The sequence below is a fragment of the Pezoporus wallicus genome, unplaced genomic scaffold, assembly GCF_028554395.1.
Source record: "Pezoporus wallicus isolate ANWC-B61680 ecotype Strahan unplaced genomic scaffold, APGP_CSIRO_Pwel_v1 contig_6580, whole genome shotgun sequence".
Classification (NCBI taxonomy): Eukaryota; Metazoa; Chordata; class Aves; order Psittaciformes; family Psittacidae; genus Pezoporus; species Pezoporus wallicus.
Window position 1 is genome coordinate 1,158,341 of NW_026635844.1, and position 18,560 is coordinate 1,176,900.

General features: G+C 40.2%; 1 protein-coding gene across 2 annotated transcripts in view; it reads right to left on the reverse strand.

The window, feature by feature from the left end:
- The window catches only part of FAM172A (family with sequence similarity 172 member A), a 275,992-nt gene that overhangs the window by 224,267 nt on the left and 33,165 nt on the right, over nucleotides 1-18,560 (reverse strand). For both annotated transcript variants that reach the window (XM_057398370.1, XM_057398371.1), the window contains exon 5: nucleotides 9,035-9,226. In XM_057398370.1, the coding sequence (XP_057254353.1) occupies nucleotides 9,035-9,226 (192 nt within the window). The remainder of the gene's footprint in view (nucleotides 1-9,034; nucleotides 9,227-18,560) is intronic.

An 18,560-nucleotide genomic window follows, 5' to 3' on the forward strand; every position in this document is an offset into this window, starting at 1 on the left:
GGCAGCCGAACCGGCCCGGGAGAGCGGCCCCGGGGACCAAGCGGCGGCGGGACCGGGGCCGGAGGCCGCGAGGGGACGGCTGCCGGTGGAGGAGGTCGGGGCGGTCGAGGAGAGGAAGGAGAAGCGGGAGAAGGCGGCGAAGGAGCCGAGCCCCGCGGAGGAGCTGAGCCCCGCGGCCGAGCAGAGCCCCGCGACGGCCGAGAGCATCCCCCGGAAGCCGCCCGCCGAGCCCCAGGAGGATGCAGGAGACCACGCAGCACTTCCCAGCAAGGCAGAGGAGGAAGAGCTGGACTCAGGAAAAGAGAAGCTGGTGGTGGGAGAGCCGGCAAGCACAGCAGCTACACCAGCCCCAGTGACAAGTACAGCAGCATCAACTGAGAGTTCTGAAGGTTTTGAATGGCCTTTGGGTACCCTTGGGACCTGCCTGCTGATTGTGATGGGGATCAGCATGTTGGCACACATACAGACTGTGTTTTACCCACAACCATTTTGTCTGATCTCAAAAGTTAAGCAGAGTCAGGTTTGGGTCTTGTCTGGGATTAGACGACAATATAGGGAGACCAAGAGGTTTTCCCCAAGGCTGGAGAGTCATGAGTGGCAGGGTGTGTGGGACAGTATGGGCAAGTATCTAGTCCACTGGGCCCCTCCAGTGCTTTGGAAGCGTCGGAGATGGAAGGCAGCTGTATGGAGTCCCCAGCAACAAGCTGCAGAAACTGCTTAAGGGGACAGTGAATTATTTTAAGCCTGGTGGGCCCATGGCACTTCAGGCCATCAGAGCAGAGATGCAACATAGAGATGGACTCATGATCGAGGGGTGGACTTAGCAATGGACACTATTGCCCAGGTTATTCACGAGTGTGAACACTGCACACAGTCTCTCCTGCTCTGGAAGACTGTTACAAGAGATGGAGCCTGTCATCATGGACCAGATGGACTCAGCAGCTTTATAGGGACTGGTCCATGCACTAAGATAAGAGTGCACTGAGATAAGAGTGATGGTATATTGAAAATGTGGGATCTGAGCATGACGTGAATGGTATGGAATAAGGGGTGGATAATGTCCTGGGTTCAGCAGTAGCAGTCATTTTTCTCCTTCTTGGTAGCTGGTGTAGTGCAGTATTTTGACTTTCAGCTCGGGAACAGAGCTGATAACAAGGATGTTTTGGTTTGGCCAAGGACTTTGTGAGCCTCATGCTCTGCCAGGGGGGAGGGGAAGCCGGGAGGAAGCAGAGACAGGACACCTGACCCAAACTGACCAAAGAGCTATTCCATACCACAGCACGTCATGCCCAGGATGTAACTGGGAGTGAGCCGGAAGGGCTGGGAGACTGCAGGGTTGGAGGAGGTATCGGTCGGTGCTTGGTCGGGGCTGGGGGGGCAAGTTATCGGTCAGCTGGTGGTGAGGTGTTGTATTCTCTTCCCTTGTTATTTCCTTTATCATTATTATCACTGGTGGTAGCAGTAGTGATCTGTGTTATACCTTAGTTACTAAACTGTTCTTATCTCAACCCGTGGGAGTTGCATTCTTTTCGATTCTCCTCTCCGTCCCTCCGGGAGCAGGGGGAGGGCAAGAAAGGGGGGGAAGCGAGCAAACGAGTTACCTGACTGGGTTTAAACCACGAAAATATTATATTTAAAGATTTTTAGTAAGGTTCTAAGCAGCAAATGCTTTCAGTTAGCTACAATGACTATTTGCAGAATAAGTATGTGTAAGAAAAGAGCTAGCAAATCTAAAGGTATATTTTATGTAGAATTTAATCTCTGTTCTTACAATTATTAGACTACACAGACCATAACACATTACAAAATTAATGCATTGCCTGAAGTAGATGACACTATTTTTGAAGCAGACTGACTCTGTAGTACTGCACACACTTAAACAAAAGCTCATAGTTTAAAAAACAAAAGTGATGGAAAATACAATAGAAGTGCAAACTTGCCCTATCTCTAATCTTTCCTTTTCAAACCTAGGCTACTCAAGAATCTTCAACTAATTATTCCATTTTATTGATGGCATTTTTCCCAAGGGAAGTTATTTGAAAAGTTTAACCCCTGAGCAAGTCATGGCTTCTCTTGCCTTTTAAAGTGTCAAGTGCATTGATTATAACTGCAGGAAGTGTTACCTTCCACCCAGAGAATCTCACCCTGCACAATCTTAAACACTGTCTCTCTCCCAAAACAGCTTTGATTCAGCAATTCAGACCACTTCAGCTGATATTAAAGGTAGAAGCACCACAGAAGAGGGATCAGCAGTTAAAACGAAATACAAAGAGGAAAAAAACCAGATCTTGGATATAGTACCACAAAGCCTGAGAGAAAAGCAGATTTGAAAAAGACATCAGAGTGACTTAAAAAAAGAACAACATGACAGAAATTAAACAAGATTTTTATGTTTGCCTTCTATGCATTTAAACTCATCTCAACCTCTATTGAAATTCTGATCATACCCAAACCCCAAGGCTTTTGACATACTTTCAAAAATCCACACCCCTTCTTACACTTTTCTAAGTCTCCAGAGTCACTGTTAGGTATCCAAGAAGTTCAAGGGAGGGAGGTTAAAAAAAAGGAAGAACCCTAATATGCATATGATGAAAAGGACACTTAGCCTTATATTAAACTTTATTTCTAAAATGATCACGGTTATTTTAAATATTCAGTGTGTGTTCTCAACCTGATGCTTAGCCAGTGAAAAGAATGCTCAAATGATTTTGGGGGAAAAGGATATTTTCAATCCACATCAAAGAGTCTTTCTCTTAGGTTAGTGACACAGTAAGAGTAAACTAACACAATGTGCTACAAGGGTTCTAAAACATCACAGACAGAAGAATGAAGGAAGACAAAGCAATCTGTAAAAATCTTTATCAAATTAACGATAATGATTAAAAAAGGATTATCAGAAATGCAAGTGTTTTTTTTCCCAGTTCAGTCATGACAGGCCCAGAAGGTAATGATACATCTGCCATGATGCAACAAGCAGACCTGTCTTCTGTCAAGAGCTGAAATCATAAAGGAATAAACTGTTGTTATCAGACTCTCTCCCAACAGTAGAGCTGTCATCTCATTGCTTTCTTTTGCTGGTGTATGGTCTGGTGTGGGTTTATATACCCTGTCAGCTCAGTATCAGTCTCTTCTTCTAACCTCTTCTTGAACTTCCTCATAAAATGTTTTAGAAGGAATTGAATGTATTGCTTTTTAAATTCTCTTTCCAGACTATGGTGTATTTTGTCAATTATATATGTCAAATTACTTAGTACTACATTGTCATTTGTGTTTATGTTTTTAGAAAGATGTCAAAAGATCAGCCAACCAGCTGCATAACTTCGGTTTTCTTATTATTATCCCCACAGAAGTAGAAGTTCTAAATAGAAGTTTTCTCTACTAAGAAGTACTTTACAAGCAGTGTTAGTTCTATGGTTTAACAGAATGAAGAAAAAGCAAATATATAAATATGAGTAAGAAAATTAATATTTGAAAGAAAACAATATAGCATATTGCTGTTCATTTTAGTGAAATTTTAATTTCAGTAATGTATTAGAATGTTCAAGTAAAATTATGATTACTCTGGTGCTGTAACTGACAAATAAATGAGGTATTTTAACATCTTTCTCCAACAATATACTTAGAAGACATAAAAGGTATGTAAATATTAGTATGCTGTGGAAGAATTGTAATTGCAGTGAAATGTCAACTCTCTTCTTTTTTTCCAGAGAGTGTTCCTTGCCCACCTTACTGAAATTCTGCTAGGCAGGTATAAACTGCTGTATAAACTGTAAGACAAAATTTTATATCTTAGGTTCCTAAAATATGACCACTAGAACAAAGAGGATGCTGTCTAACAAGAAATTCTATGCTTAAAATCAAGTTATAAAAGTTTTTCAGCAAGAATTCTTGTTAACACAGTTTCAACAAAGCATAAGTTCTTGACAACAATGTGTAAATGCCCACTTTTGAAACTGGATAGTTTTTATAAAATGGAAAGACCAGTTACTAAACAGCAAGGTTACTAAATCACATGAAAGATATGGTGGGTAAATTTACTACAATTACACTGAATTATTTTGTTCTATTAAATAAAGTTACAAAACTAATGACATCACATGCTGAAGAAAGTAACTACCCTCACTAATTCTCAGTAAATATTACCTACCTGACAGTTTTATACAAATTAATAGTATATGATTGAATAAATCCGATATTCTGACCAAAAATATTCTTAAACCTAGAAATTGTTAAGAAAATGCATAAAAGACTAGGATTAACACAACAGAAATGTGAAGCTGAAAACTGTGTTTTATCAGCCATTAAAGAAATATTTCTGCAGTGGATGCCCATCTCATGCAAACCTTTTTTTTTTCTGTTTGTTTGTGGAAAGTCAGATTTTTGGGTGCTGCATTTCTCCTGAAAAACTCGTTCAGGTTCTTTGAAGAAGCTAATTTTCTGGTGCTGTTACCCCTATGTCAAGCACAGATTCTCCATTAAATAGCAATATCTAAGCTATATTACACTGGGATGAACTTGAAACCAGGCAACAATTCTTGGATGTTTATTTAAAAAAGCAGTAATTGTTATGTTAGAAAAATCAAATAACTGACAGTTGCTGTGGTTAAATTTTATTAGTATCCTTGGGACCACAGCTAATTTAGGTAGAAAATGTACTGGATTTCCAAACACAGAGAAGACACCCAACAGTTTCTTTGTACTTGTGCAGTAAACCAATATCCTTTTTATTCCCTAGAGAAAAGGTATCAAAGATAAGACTACTCCAAAATTCTTCTCAATGTCCAAACTTCTGTAAGCTGAGCTCCCATTTCCCCAAGGAACAAACTTCCTCCATAAGTAAGTCAACTTCAGCTTTTCCTTGCCTTAACACTCAGCAGACTTTAAAGCACAGAACCCCCTTCTCCAGCCACTAGGTAAGGAATGTTATTGCATGGAATGCTATTCCATGGAGCAGGAGCCAACTTCTGTACCCCTTCTTGCTTGCTCCACTATTTCACTAGTATTGCCAGTACATCTGGAGCAACATTCAGATAACCATTCATGTTGTTATCGCTCAACAATGAAGCAGAGCAGCATACCTCCTCCAAACCTCCTCTTAAAGTGACCAAGGTCCTCATAGGGAACACAGGAGACCCTGAACTACCTAAAGGAAACCAGGAATGTAAATCCTTAATTCCTGACACCCTATGTAAACACCCTCACTGCTGATTTAAAGAATTCACCTCTATCCCACACCGTCTCCTCCTGGTGCTTCTTGAGTCAGTGTACATACACGACTAAATAATAACTATCTCAGTCATAACAACTGATCTAGGAGCCTGACTCCAGAGAGCAGAGTTACAGTGAATGAGACATTTATGCAAAATGTAGAAGAGACAGATTAAAATTCCTCTTCTCATTTACAATTATTTTTTAATATAATTTTCTTTTATTAATAAAAAGTGGAATGGCTTCAGTGCTGTATTATACTGGTAAGTCCCACGTTCCCGAAGGAGGAACTTGAACTTCAGTCTCTCACAGGAGATGACTGCTTCTGTCAAAAATCAGTATTTCCCACTGCAGAAAGTTTCAATAGATAAGTTATATCTGAACAAAACAACAAACCTGTGCATATTTATTTCATACCATATTATGTACCATTTTGTACTCTTTCCATACCAAATAGCCATCTTTTTTGGTGTCAAGTATCTTTATAATATGTATTTGTTTTATTTTAATTAAGCTTTTGTTAGTCTTACTGCTTTATCACATTTGCCTTTTTCATACTTGTTTTTCTAAAGTACATCTTTTCCTACCGTGTTTTAACATATTTACACATATCTGTCTCTCACACTGTATACTTTTCTCCCTCCTCTTTGTCCTACAATCTGTTCTCTATCTAGTTGCTTGTGTGTTCTCTTCTTTCATATTTCAAAATCTTTTATATTATCAGATTTGGATTCCTGAATTAACACATTAATCTTACCTCTTTACATAAAACCTTGTGAACTACTCCCAAACCTTACACAAAAGACTGAATCTACACAACAGAGTTTGATATAAAAGACAGAAGGAGCAGTGTTATCTACAGGAACCACCTAGATGAAAAGAAAAAACACATTTCTAGCTACTCAAATTCCCACAGGGATGTTTCTCCTTGGATCTTTTCTTTCCAACGTGTATCAGCCCCAAGACACTAAGAAGCATGGTAAATTTTAAGCCTTTGCACTGCTCCCTTATTTCACACATGCTTTAAGAGAAAAGGTTATGTTTGTTCTGGGTTTTTTTGGTTGGCTTCCATTTTTTTTTTTAGAAAGTGCTGTACCAGATAGAAACAGTTTATTTTCTTCCCTTAACTTCTCATTAGGAGAGAAGTATCAGTTCATCCTGCTCAATCCACTGCCTACTGATAATTCCAGCTTTTACAACCCTGTTTTCAGTTTTCACAAGAAGGGAACCGAAACTTGCTTGTGGTAGTCTCATAACTCTCCCGAGAAAAAAGCAATAGGGAAAAAGATATGACTTTGACCTAACTTACCTTCTGTTTGATTGTTTGTCAAGTTTTGTTTAAAGGAAATAAGAGGTGATATTTCTGAACTAGTTTCTGCACAACAGACATTTAAGCACCACTTTGGCATTTTCCTTTTTTTTTTTTTAATTAAAACCTAGTCTCTTAAGCTACCTGTATGTGTTTCACACTCACAACAGTTCAGGGGAATTTTCAAATCCTAGACAGTCTGTCAAGAAAAAAAAAACCCAGGTTCTCTTGTCATCAGCACTGCAATCTTATGCTTTGATAAGGTCTGCTGGTTTCATTCAGTGATGAGACCTGTTCTTAGAAGAAACATCGGAAGATCAGGGAAAGTAATTCCTTACTTCAAACTGGCAACACTGCATGAGGAGACATCACAATTTTCATTCAGGCCATTTATCGTTTAGGCCAGTTATTTTCATTTCATACCAGACAGAAGTGCCTAAATCAACTAGAGGACTGAATGCCAGAAAACCCAGAAAAGGATGCAATTTTTATTATTATTATTAACTAAAATTGGAGTCCTTTTACTCACTCTACTGTAATTTCCTGCATTTGGAAGAGCAATTTATATGATTTGCACATGAAGTAGACATAATATCAGTGTGTAACTATCTGTATTCTCCTTTTAGTCATAACATAATGATTCCAAATACCTTCAGTCAGGTTTGACATCCATAAAATACTGCCTTGTCTAACCAGATACACATCTAATTCCCATTACAGGGTACAAAAACCAGGAACACATTTAATATACTACAACTTAATATGATCTCATCTTAATTTTGCAAAAAAACCCCAAAACATTGCAAATAATATGTGTTCTAAACATGTAACACATTTACCAGAATTTTAAGATACACAAAAAGGGATAGTTCATTTTACAGTAGCTGGAATTATTCAACTAAAAAGAACTATGAATTTAAAAACCACATTATGAGAGAGAAAGAAGTAAAATCATAAGAACACAAAGTCTGAGGTCCAATGAGATTGAATGATTGCATTTATTAAAAGATATTTTGTGATCAAACTCTTTGGTTTTTTTTCTTTTTTTTTTATTTTAATAAATAGACAAGTATTCAAAATGCAGAAATATATAATCTGTTTTTAAGTATAATAACCATTTTAGGGAAGAGAGGTTTGAAAACTTTGTCACTCTGGCACAATCATTGCACAAAATACGTAACAAAACAGGAATATGACCTATAACTCTCCTCTACTAGAAACACTCCTTCAAAGAGTATCTGTTAAGTTAAGGATCCCAGTTTTAAATACTCAACCTCTCATGTTAGCCAAGACATCCGCATCTCTAGGAAAGAATGAAAATGCAGGTGTGTAAGCATTGGTATAAGGATTTAAGTCGCGACTGCTCTTTGGTTTCTTGAGAAAACCTCTGGAATTTGCACTCTAGGAGTTAATTTCCTACTCTGGACCTACCATACACCCATATTGCACTCAGTAAACCTAAAGTATATTTTTTCTGCCTCTCAGTATTAACTTAAAATGAACAAAAACTTTGTATCAGAAGAAGGCAAGCATCACTTTCACAAGACTAGGTTTCTTTTTCACACAAAGTGTAGTCTGGTGGTTTTTTAGTGGACTAAAGCAAACAAAAATATTTTAATGGTTTAATGTTTGAACAATTTTTCTTTCTTTGCTTTATTAAAAAAAACATGTTTGAAGAGAACCATTTTCTATACTGAATACTTTAAAGCCAACTGCAAAGAATTAAACTTCATTTTGCAAAATGTGTAACAATCAGTGACAGCACTGACATGTAGAGCAGAACATTAGCTTAACTTGGTAAATATAATAGAAAGTTTTAAATAAGATTTTCTTATGTTTACTGCTTGAAGTTTCATTTAGCACAATGCAAGAGACAATTACACCTATGAAGTTCCAGTGTTAAAACACGTTACACAAATTGTGCATTGTCACTCACACAGATGTAAATGTAACAAAATAGTGTCCATCAAATGTAAATGTTTTTTACTGTCAAGTACTGATAGGTGAATCAGTATTCAGTGCAAAACTGAAAAAGACTGTGCCTCTAATAAATTCAGTACAAGCCTAGCAAAAAAGCCTGCTGTTATCATGAAAGCTCATGTTATCATGAGATTACAACAGACGTTGAGTGAGAATACGTACAAATTTAATGAAATGTAAAAGAAAACACTTCAAATCATAACAAATTTCTGTAGTGCTTTCTATTGCATCTCATCGCCTGCTAAGGGCTCTTGTCATGTTAGCTGCCATATTAAACTACATGGCAGCACTGCCACAGCAACATGACACACAACTAAATTTTTGTTTTTACTGTAAGAGAGAAACTTGGTTCCTTTAGAACAAAGTCCTGAAAAAAACCAAACAAGCATTCCCATCATAAATAAAATGGTTTCATAGAGAAATACCGAACACTGATCCACAAATTAAAACATTGCAGATTTAGAGCTCTTCACATACAGGAAGACACACACATATGTGTATGAACACACAACCATACACACATGTAATTTCACTTACCTCAGCAGCTCTCTTTATATATGGCATCTGTGTGCCGCTGTCCAGGTCTTTGTTAATTATAAGCCTCCTGGCCCACTGACCTGCTCTGACAACACCGTTACCATGAATCAGGACCAAGAGCTTGTCAGGATTTGTCAACGCATCTTCACTCATAAAGATAAAACTCTTTGGTTCACTCTCTGTTGCATCAACCTGCAATTAAAGATCACACAAACTTACATCAATAAAATGCACAAAAATGCACCATTAAAATTTTTAAAAGTACACCTGTAAAGTTAGTTTCCTAATTGAGATGAAAACCTTCACCATTTGACAACTATTTGCATGCATATTACAAGTACTAATGTGTGCAGAGTACTAAACAAAAATAAAGCATAAGCTAGTATCTGTGGAATCTAACTTCAAAACATGAAAATGTACCACAGTCTAGAAGAGTAGTGCAACTGAGACTTCAATCAAAAAAAAAGGGGTAAGAAGTATGCAAAAGCTTTGAAAAATCAATTTTTACAGGAATGTACTGGTAAAAAAGAAAGTCCATAAAAGAACAATTGAGCAGGGGCTGTCAAGTAATTTATCACTTCTGATATGCCTGAAGCAACAATAAAATTCTTCCATAATACAAAAAAATTCTTGGAGACTTCCATCTCAGCCACGTCAACATAAATACCCAGTAAGCTGCATAGTAACCAGTATCACAAATTTGTCTATTATAAATTTAATAGGACAGGCCTAATAAAATACAGAAATGCAATTTAGGTCTAAATAATGGCTTCATTAAGAGTTCTGCACTGGGTCAATGATTAGCTATTTTGCTGCATTAACAGACTAACAACCAGCTCTGATATCCAGTAAACCACAATCTAATTCCAACGTTTATTCTTAACTCAAGAGAGTAAAGCAGCACTTTTTGCTCAATACAAACAGAAATTCTAGACAGTTAAACACTTGGTTTAGCAAGCCTGGGTCAAGGCAAAAGGACTGTGCTGGTAGAAACACCATGACTGCTGAAAAAACATTCTGTCTACTCATTCCTCCCTTTCTACCATATGAATACAGAAAAAAGGAAGGATACAAAAGGCAATCTCGCCCTCCTACTGTACTTCTCCCCCTAACAGAGTAACTGTACAGCAGCTAGGAACAAACCTGAATTGTCTAACACTCCTCAGCAGCATAGAAAGTCAGGCCAGGATATAAACTTTACATTGACGCAGGAGACATGGTTATTTGGATTATCTTATTTTTTTCTCTGATACGCCTACCATATGAAGACAGGCTGAGAAAGTTGGGGCTGTTCAGCCTGGAGAAGAGAAGGCTGCATGGAGACCTCATAGCAGCCTTCCAGTATCTGAAGGGGGCCTATAGGGGTGCTGGAGAGGGACTCTTCATTAGGGACTGTACTGATAGGACAAGGGGTAACAGGTTAAATCTTAAACAGGGGAAATTTAGATTGGATATAAGGAGGAAATTTTTTCCTGTTAGGGTGGTGAGGCACTGGAATACGTTGCCCAGGGAGGTTGTGAATGCTCCATCCCTGGCAGTGTGGCCACGTTGGACAGTCTAGGGTTTACTGTGAGGTGTCCCTGCCCATGGCAAGGGGGTTGGAACTTGATGACCTTAACATCCTTTCCAACCCTACCTATTCTATGAGTCTATGATTTTATGATTCTGTTCTTAATTACCCTTACTTAGGAAAAATTAATTATTCATGAACCTCTATACTTTTTTTTTAATGCAAATCCTACCAAGTATATTTTTCAGCACAAGTACAGGCTCAATGGAGACTGGATAGAGCAGCCACAGGGAGAAGCTGGAGAGAAGCTCTGGACAAGGGCCTGCAGGGACAGGACAAGGGGGAATGGCTTTAACCTGACAGAGGGGAGACTGAGATGAGATCTCAGGCAGAAGTTCTTCCCTGTGAGGGCGCTGAGGCCCTGGCACAGGTTGCCAGAGAAGCTGTGGCTGCCCCATCCCTGGCAGTGTTCAAGGGCAGGTTGGATGGGGCTTGGAGCAACCTGGTCTAGTGGAAGACATCCCTGCCCATGGCAGAGGAGCTGGAACTGGATGAGCTTTAAGGTCCCTTCCAACCCAAACCAGTCTGTGATTTTTATGACTAAGTCAATAAGATTACTTGAGCAAAACAAGTTCCTAACTGGAAGAACGGTCATGTCTGTCTTCAACATCTGCTGTAACACTAAAGACTTTATTCCCTGACACAAAATGATGATAACGTCTCCTGTGCCTCAGCTTATATGCTCTACACCAGGAAATGAACTCAATACTTTGTGAGAAGATAAAATCATGGTAAAAAATATGCCCTCTTGAAAGGAGTTCAGAGGATGTAAGTACAGGTATCATACTGGGGCAATGGTCAGATCACACTGCCACTTCTGAAGTGGCAGTATTGATACTTAAAACTTAAATTGGCTTAGGTAAAACATCAGACAACACTAAATCTCACAACAGTACTTGGCAAGACATAACTGACTTTTGAACACAAACTTAATACCTATGATAATGTACTTAATAAAAACATCGCAAATTTGTATTTCAGTCAAACATACAACTTAGCTGTACGCTTTAGTATTTCTAAACTAATTTCTTGTTTTGCAATCGTATGTAAAAGACATAACTAGTTCACAATTCTGCTGTCCTGGGTTCAGCAGTAGCAGTCATTTTTACCCTTCTTAGTAGCTGGTGCAGTGCTGTGTTTTTGACCTTCAGCCTGGGAACAGTGCTGATAACACAGATGTTTTTAGTTGCTGCTTAGTAATGTTTAGTCTGACCAAGGACTTTGTGAGTCTCATACTCTGCCAGGGAGGAGGGGAAGCTGGGAGGAAGCAGAGACAGGACACCTGACCCAAACTAACCAAAGAGGTATTCCATACCACAGCATGTCATGCCCACTATATAAACTATATACCCAGAAGGGACAGATCGCTGCTGGGATTGGGCTGGGTATCGATTGGTGGGTGGTGAACGGTTGTATTCTCTCCCCTTGTTATTTCCCTTATCATTATTATTATTGGTGGTAGCAGTAGTGGTTTGTGTTATACCTTAGTTACTGGATTGCTCTTATCTCAACCCGTGGGAGTTACATTCTTTTGATTCTCCTCCCCATCCCTCTGGGAGCAAGGGGGACGAAGAGGGGGGGAGTGAGAGGGGGACTGCATGGCTGACTGAGTTTAAACCACGACATCTGCAAAAACATTAATTTATAAAGAGTTAAAAATATTTACCAACATCATAAGAAACAACTCTTCATACTCTTCCTCAAATTAATCACATTTGGAAACTTCAAGCTAATTTATCTTCAAACAGTAGTAGTTCATTAGATCAAGCTTTCAATAAAGAAAGCACACAGAAATCACTCCTCTGTACAACCCTACTTTATTGACAAATCAATGTAGAATACCATTCAGTGTTAGACACACTGAGTCTGCATAAAGTAATTTGCATTTATCAGCCAATTTCTCTTCTGACCTACTCATAAACATTTCCTTCTGACCCCTTATTTAAACAGAAATTCAACAAATCCAGAAAAGTTTTGAACTTCAATTAGTTTAATGTAACACTTTGATTCAACATCTTTATTCACATGCAGTAACAATCTTCCAATAATCTGTAGCTGGGTATGTTGAACCAACCTAAACACTGCTAATAACCTGATGTTCAGAAGTACTGTTTAAAGTTTAAATTTCCTTTTCTCATATCTGTTTCTCCAATGCACAACTATACCTTCAGGTTTACAAATGTATGCAGTTGCAGTGAATTCTCTGAGTTACATACTCTACATATATTTATGACTTCTTACAGTTTTCAAACAGTGAATTTTTCCATGAGTTCTGTCTCAAATGAGCTATCACCTAATACTGCAGTAGCTCTCTACAGAGTATTTCAGCAGTACGGTAGTTAGCATTTTGCACAGCTATCAATATATAGGGTAAGATCAAACTATACCTGAAATCTACCCTTACTGACATTCATGCTAACACATTGACAATGACTCAGTTTTCATTTCTCAGCCATCATCAACCCAAGATGCATGAGACTTGACTAGGCTCTAGGCGTCTTTTATCTGTACACTGAAGTTTTTAAGATTGAACGTTCATCCTGGGTTCAGCAGTAGCAGTCGTTTTTTCTCCTTCTTAGTATCTGATGCAGTGCTGTGTCAAGACTGCACTGGAACAGGGGCAAGCTCCAGAACACCTGCAATACATTAATGACATTATTGTGTGTGGTGATACAGCGGAAGAAGTCTTTGAGAAAGGGAGGAAAATAATCAAATCCTGCTGAAAGTCGGTTTTGCCATAAAATGGAGTAAGGTCAAGGGACCTGCACAGGAGATTCAATTTTTGGGAATAAAATGGCAAGATGGACGTAGACAGATCCCCACAGATGTGATCAACAAGATAACAGCAATGTCTCCACCAACTAAAAAGAAGGAAACACAAGCTTTCTTGGGTGCTGTGTGGTTCTGGAGAATGCACATCCCAAATTACAGTTCAATTGTAAGACTTCTCTATCATGAGACCCGGAAGAAAAATGATTTTAAATGGGGTCCTGAACAACAACAAACCTTTGAGCAAATTAAACAAGAGAGTTCATGCAGTGGCCCTTGGACCAGTCCGGACCTGGCCAGATGTAAAAAAATGTATTCTACACCGCAGGTGAGGAGAATGGTCCTACCTGGAGCCTCTGGCACAAAGCTCCAGGGGAGACTCAAGGTCGACCCCTTGGCTTTTGGAGTTGGGGATACAAAGGATCTGAGGCCAGCTATACCCCAACTGAGAAAGAGATACTGGCAGCCTATGAAGGGGTTCGAGCTGCTTCGGAAGTGATTGGCACTGAAGCACAGCTCCTCCTGGCACCCCGGTTGCCCGTGCTGGGCTGGATGTTCAAAGTCAGGGTCTTCTCTACACATCATGCAATTGATGCTACACGGAGTAAGCGGGCTGCACTAATTACACAACGAGCTTGAACAGGAAATCCCAGTCATCCAGGAATTCTTAAAGTCATCATGGACTGGCCAGAGGGCAAAGATTTTGGAATGTCACAAGAGGAGAAGGTGATGAGTGCTGAAGAGGCCCCACCATATAATAAACCGTCAGGAAGTAAAAAGCAATATGCCTTGTTTACTGATGGGTCCTGCCATACTGTGAGAAAGCATCGGAGATGGAAGGCAGCTGTATGGAGTCCTGGACGACAAGTTGCAGAAACTGCTGAAGGAGAAGATGAATCGAATCAGTTTGCCGAGGGGAAAGCCATCCAGCTGGCCCTGGACATTGCTGAATGAGAAAAGTGACCAATACTTTATCTCTATACTGACTCATGGATGGTGGCAAATGCCCTGTGGGGGTGGTTGAAGCAATGGAAGCAGAGCAACTGGCAATGCAGAAGTAAACCCATCTGGGCTGCTGCACTGTGGCAAGATATCTGCCTGGGTGCAGAACCTGGTGGTGAAGGTACGCCACGTAGATGTTCATGTACCCAAGAGTTGGGCCACTGAGGAACACCAGAACAACCAGCAAGTGGATAGAGCTGGTAAGATTGAAGTGGCTCAGACGGACTTAGACTGGCAACATAAGGGTGAATTATTTTTAGCCTGGTGGGCCCATGACACTTCAGGCCATCAGGGCAGAGGCGCAACATATAGATGGGCTCGTGATCGAGGGGTGGACTTAACAATGGACACTACTGCCCAGATTATTCACGAGTGTGAAACATGTGCTGCAATTAAACAAGCCAAACTGTTAAAGCCTCTTTGGTATGGAGGACAATGGCTGAAGTACAAGTATGGGGAGGCCTCGCAGATCGATTTTATCACACTCTCACCAATCCACCGAGGCAAGCACCATGTGCTTACCATGATGAAGGCAATCACCAGATGGCTGGAAACATGCACTGTGTCCCATGCCACTGCCCAGAACACTACCCTGGGCCTTGAGAAACAAATCTTGTGGCAACACGGAACCCCAGAGAGAACTGAGTCAGACAATGGGACTCATTTCTCAAACAACCTTATAGACACTTGGGCCAAAGAGCTTGGCATCGAGTGGGTATATCACATCTCCTACCATGCACCAGCCTCCGGGAAAATTGAATGGCACAATGGGCTGTTAAAAGCTACACTGAGAGCAATGGGTGGGGGAAGTTTTAAACGTTGGTATACTCACTTACCGAAGGCCACGTGGTTGGTCAACACCAGAGGATCTGCCAACAGGGCTGGTCCAGCCCAGTCAGAACTTTTACATACTGTAGAAGGGGATAAAGTTCACATAAAGAATTTGCTGGGGAAGACAGTCTGGGTTATTCCTGCTTCAGGTAAAGCCAAACCCAGCTGTGGGATTGCTTTTGCTCAGGGACCCGAATATACTTGATGCGTAATATGGGAAAATGGAGAAGTCCAATGTGTACCTCAAGGGGATTTGACTTCAGGGGAAAACAGCCAATGAACTCAATTGTATGCTGTTGCCAGCTATGCAGCACTTCTGTAGCTCACCAAGTAGATGTCTTCAGGTTACCAGCGATTGGCCCTGACGTCGCTCTGACCATCATCCCAACAAAGGATGAACTTTGATGAAACCAGATGAGTTCTACGGTAACATCAGCAGGCAACAATCTGCAGAAAACACTGCACGCAGCCACTCCTGCTCTGAAAGACTGTTACAAGAGGTGGAGCCCAACATGGACCGGATGAACTCAGCAGCTTTATAGGGATTGGTCCATACACAAAGGAATGATCTGTCTGTCTGTGTATGTGGATGTATATATACATATATGTATATATGTAAGAGCGATAGTATATTGAAAATGTGGAATCTGAGCATAATGTGAATGGTTTGGAATAATGGGTGGATACTGTCCTCGGCTCAGCAGTAGCAGTCATTTTTTTCTCCTTCTTAGTAGCTGGTGCAGCGCTGTGTTACCACTTCTTGAAAATGTTGGTTCTATTTCCCTTTTTCCAGTCCTCAGGAACTTCACCTGACTGCCATGATTTTTCAAATATGATGGCCAGCGGCTTCACAACTTCATTTCCCAGCTCCTTCAGGACCCGCGGATGGATTTCATCAGGACCCACGGACTTGTGCATGTTCAGATTTTTAAGACGGTCTCGAACCAGATCCTCTCCTACAGTGAGCCCAAGCTCTTCATCCTTACAGTCCCTGCATCTGCCTTCCAAGATTTGGGTGGTTTGGTCAGAGCCTTTGCCAGTGAAGACCGAGGCAAAGAAATCATTCAGAACCTCAGCCTTCTCCAAATCCTGTGTAGCCAGTTCTCCCGAGAGCTTCCAGAGGGGGCCTACGTTGTCCCTAGTCTGTTTTTTATTTGCTACGTACCTGTAGAATCCCTTCCTGTTATCCTTAACATCCCTAGCCAAGTTTAATTCTATGTCCAAGCTTAATTATTGGTGGTAGCAATGGTAGGTCTGTGTTATACCTCAGTTACTGGGCTGTTCTTAACTCAACCCGTGGGAGTTACATTCTTTTGATTCTCCTCCCCATCCCTCTAGGAGCAGGAGCAGGGGAATAAAGGGGGGGAGTGAGCGAGGGGGCTGCGTGGCTGACTTACAGTCTGGGCTTAAACCACGACAACGTTAAATTTTTAAAGGGAAAAAAATTTACTAATATTTTTCCTATTCCAGTTAAAAAACACAATAAAAATTACAAGTGTGTAGCCTACGAATAAGTGAAACAGGTGCAACTTGTGACAGGCGGAAAGAATATGGCAAATAAATGGAACTGAAACTGAAAAGACTCAAAAAGATTGTGAGAATTGTGAGCAGCTGGTGGAGACTGAAAACTGCTCATTTGCTTCACAAGAAAAGAAAGTCTGTTATGTGGTTCTACATACAGCTTGCTAACTCACTCATGTTAGAATCTTCACAATATTGAATATCCTGACTTACAATCTTTCACTCAAAATCGTAAAAATGAAAACTGCTGATCAATATTACAAGCAGCTAGTTAGTATCTGGTTATTACCACAGCTAACCTAAGAAACCTACAATCAGGGGAACTTTTAAGAAACAAGTATTGATTGGACTCAGGTGACAAAGCAGCAAGAAGGAACATACAGGGGAGACAACAGACCATTGTCTTTCAAAGAAAAAAAAAGTTCTTAGCTGTTGAGTTGATCAAGAAAAATACTGAACCAAGTTTTACCTATTGAAGTGAAAAAGCGAAGCATTGATAAGTCAGAAGATACTGCAAAGTGAGAACTTTCAGTGCCATGGTCAATGAAACATGTCAGTAAAACTCCACCCTTAAACCTCCATCCCATGCCTTCCCAGAACTGTTAAAAATACATTTAATTCAGAAGCCCTCTATTTTTCCTCAACAGCTAAAGAAGATCAGAGATCAATACCTGATTATGCCATTAAAACTAGAGAAATATAAAGACGTTATCTGGAGAAAAAAAATGCAGTCTTAATAATATAACCTTCAATGGAGCACAAAATGAGAAATTTGAAAGAAATAATTGAATGGCTTATCCCCGAATGTAAGTCTCTTCATTTAAATTTATAAGTCCAGTACTGTATGTTGAAAATTAGGAGTACGACTATACCTTACAGGAACAATAACGTAATATGCCTGTCAGCATATTTAGGAAAAAAAAAGGTTCAGATTTATGTTTTGTCAGAGATGCTGTCATAATAAAATAATGGACAAGTTTTCCTGTTTTCCAAACCATTCTTATTTTCATAGCTGAAAAGAAATTTCCAAATAATTCTGTCCCATACTGAAGCTACCACAAGAAGGCAAAATAGAGACAACAAGCTGGACTTCACACATGAGGATGAAATGAATGAGGATGACAGAACATGAAATGCTGTCAACCTAAACCTTTGAAGTATAGTGTTTCCACAGAAAATCATATGGAAAAAACAAGTGTTCCACTTAACACAGCCCTCAAACACATTCTATATATTCAAACATCACTACACTGCTTATTTCTTATGAGCTGACATAAAAAAGGAAGGCAAATAGGCCAAAAGGCTGGGCAGAGATTTGGGGCTACAAGAAAGCTAGAGAGGGGATCTGGACAAGGGCCTGCAGGGACAGGACAAGGGGGAATGGCTTTAACCTGACAGAGGGGAGACTGAGATGAGATCTTAGGCAGAAGTTCTTCCCTGTGAGGGTGGTGAGGCCCTGGCGCAGGTTGCCAGAGAAGCTGTGGCTGCCCCATCCCTGGCAGTGTTCAAGGGCAGGTTGGATGGGGCTTGGAGCAACCTGGTCTAGTGGAAGGTGGCCCTGCCCATGGCAGTGGACTGGAACTGGATGAGCTTTAAGGTCCCTTCCAACCCAAACCATTCTGTGGCTCTGTGATATACCAACTTTCTGATCACCTGTAACAAAGTTTGTAAGAAGTGTTTTCCTTTCACCTCCAAAATATTCATATAACACGGTCACAGTCATAAGAGTACACATCTTGGTAAGATCAAGGTCCCAGGTCCTGCTTCTGGCAACTGGTAGCTTATGTAAGGAAACAGTATGAGAACAGAGTGGTTATAGTGTGACTTTTCCCT